The 1950-nt window shown below is 42.5% G+C and overlaps 1 protein-coding gene across 1 annotated transcript in view; it reads left to right on the top strand.

The window, feature by feature from the left end:
• LOC106529329 (piggyBac transposable element-derived protein 2) overlaps window positions 1-1950 on the top strand; it is a gene marked incomplete at its 5' end in the record, with an annotated part of 6054 nt that continues 4104 nt past the window's right edge. Inside the window, 1 exon segment of the mRNA XM_014024726.1 lies at window positions 1-1891. Within this exon segment, the coding sequence (XP_013880180.1) occupies window positions 36-1334 (1299 nt within the window). The 3' untranslated portion in view covers window positions 1335-1891.

Genomic DNA, 1950 nt, shown 5'->3' on the forward strand with positions numbered 1-1950 from the left:
CAGAAATAGAGCATTTCTTAGCTGTCCTACTTTTCATGGGTGTTTTCAATTTCCCGTCACTGGAGGACTACTGGCTCCAGAAATCACGCTTCGATCTGATTGCTGACATCATGCCAAGGAGGAGATTCCAGCTGTTACGGCGATACATTCATTTCAATGATAATCAGCAGTGCAGTGAGAGTCAGGACAGATTTTACAAAATCCGTCCCCTTTTTGAAATGCTTCGTGAGCAGTGTCTCTTGATACCATCCACTCACAAGCACAGTGTTGATGAGGTCATGGTGGCATATAAAGGCACAAGAGCTGGTAACCTGCGCCAGTACATCGCCAACAAGCCAGACAAGTGGGGCTTCAAATTATTCTGTCGAGCAAGTTCATCCGGCATCATCCACGACCTCCTGCTGTATCAAGGGGCATCCACGTTCTTCAATGTTGCTCTCAGTAAAGAGGAGCAGGCCCTGCCTCTGGGAGCAAAAGTGGTGACAACGCTCTGCAAAACCATAAAAGAGCCCCAYATGTCTGTTGTCTTTTGTGACAACTTCTTCACAAGTTTCAACTTGGTTCAGAACCTCCACACTGCCCTTGGTGTCAAGTGCATCGGCACCGTACGACCAAACCGCACTGGTGGAGCTCCATTGATGACAGACAAAGACCTGATGAAAAAGGGGCGTGGGGCCTGTGACTTTATGGCTGCTGAAGGGGTTCTTGCAGTAAAGTGGTTTGATAACAAATGTGTCAACTTGCTCAGTAATGCCTATGGGATCAAGCCCTTTTCAACAGTGAAACYCTGGAGCAAAGAGTCCCGCACAAAGATCACCATCCCGTGTCCATCACTCATCTCTGCCTACAATGAGCATATGGGAGGAATCGATCTGTCTGACATGCTAGTACACCTGTACAAGACCCCAGCCAGGTCAAGGAGATGGTATCTTCCTCTGTTTGGATACATCCTGGACCTCTGCATTGCAAATTCCTGGCTACTCTACAAAAGGGACAGTGGCCTCCTGAATGAGAAACCCATGTCTCTCAAACAGTTCCGCCTCGCAGTTGGCCACAGTTTGAACCAGTTCAATAAGCCAGCATCCAAAGTTGGCCGACCATCTTCCAGCTCTCCACCACCAGAGCAGACAGGCTACATCTCAAGACCATCACGACCAAAACCACAAACAGATGTGCGCTACGACAACATGGGACACTGGCCTCTTCACTGTGAAAAACGAGGGAGATGCAACCTGTGTCCAAAGGGAGTGTCCAGGTGGAAATGTGAGAAATGCAATGTCTTCCTGTGTTTGAATGCGAGCCAGGAATGCTTCAAGTTGTATCACCAGAGGTAAAGCGCATCTAATGCACAAAATGAAGGCTGTTTTGCAAACACATATGAAATGTTTTAATGTTTGATGTTTTTCTGTGTTTGCCATGTTTTTTCAAAGTTTTAATGAAAACAAGTAACACTAGTTCAATCAATCCTCCAGATACATGACAGTTGTGTCCCAAAATACATGCTGTTGCACAAAAACAGAAAAGGTGTGCTGAGATATAAAAGTAATAAATGTTTCTATTCTGCAGTATTTTCTTTTCTTTTTTGAATGTAAAAATTATTTTTTTTGCACTGTTACCTATAATCAGAAGTGGATTGAATGTGAGAATTTTGTGCTGTTGCACTTTAATAATCAGACAGTCAAGATGGGAAAATTAAAAATTCTATATTTCCTTGTTCAACGCAATGTTTTCTTTAGTTGAAATTAAAACCAATGTTTTGTCATTGTGACAGAAATAAACTATCCAATGCCCCAGACATTTTTTATTGCTTATTTCTTTATAAATTAACATTTTATTTTAATTTATCTATTGTACTTGGTATTTTTATTATGTCATGTACTTAAACCATTAGGTGACATCTCAACCGTTTGGTAGAGATGAACTTTAACCATAAAGGACATCTCAACCGTT

The sequence above is a fragment of the Austrofundulus limnaeus genome, unplaced genomic scaffold, assembly GCF_001266775.1.
Source record: "Austrofundulus limnaeus strain Quisiro unplaced genomic scaffold, Austrofundulus_limnaeus-1.0 Scaffold437, whole genome shotgun sequence".
Classification (NCBI taxonomy): Eukaryota; Metazoa; Chordata; class Actinopteri; order Cyprinodontiformes; family Rivulidae; genus Austrofundulus; species Austrofundulus limnaeus.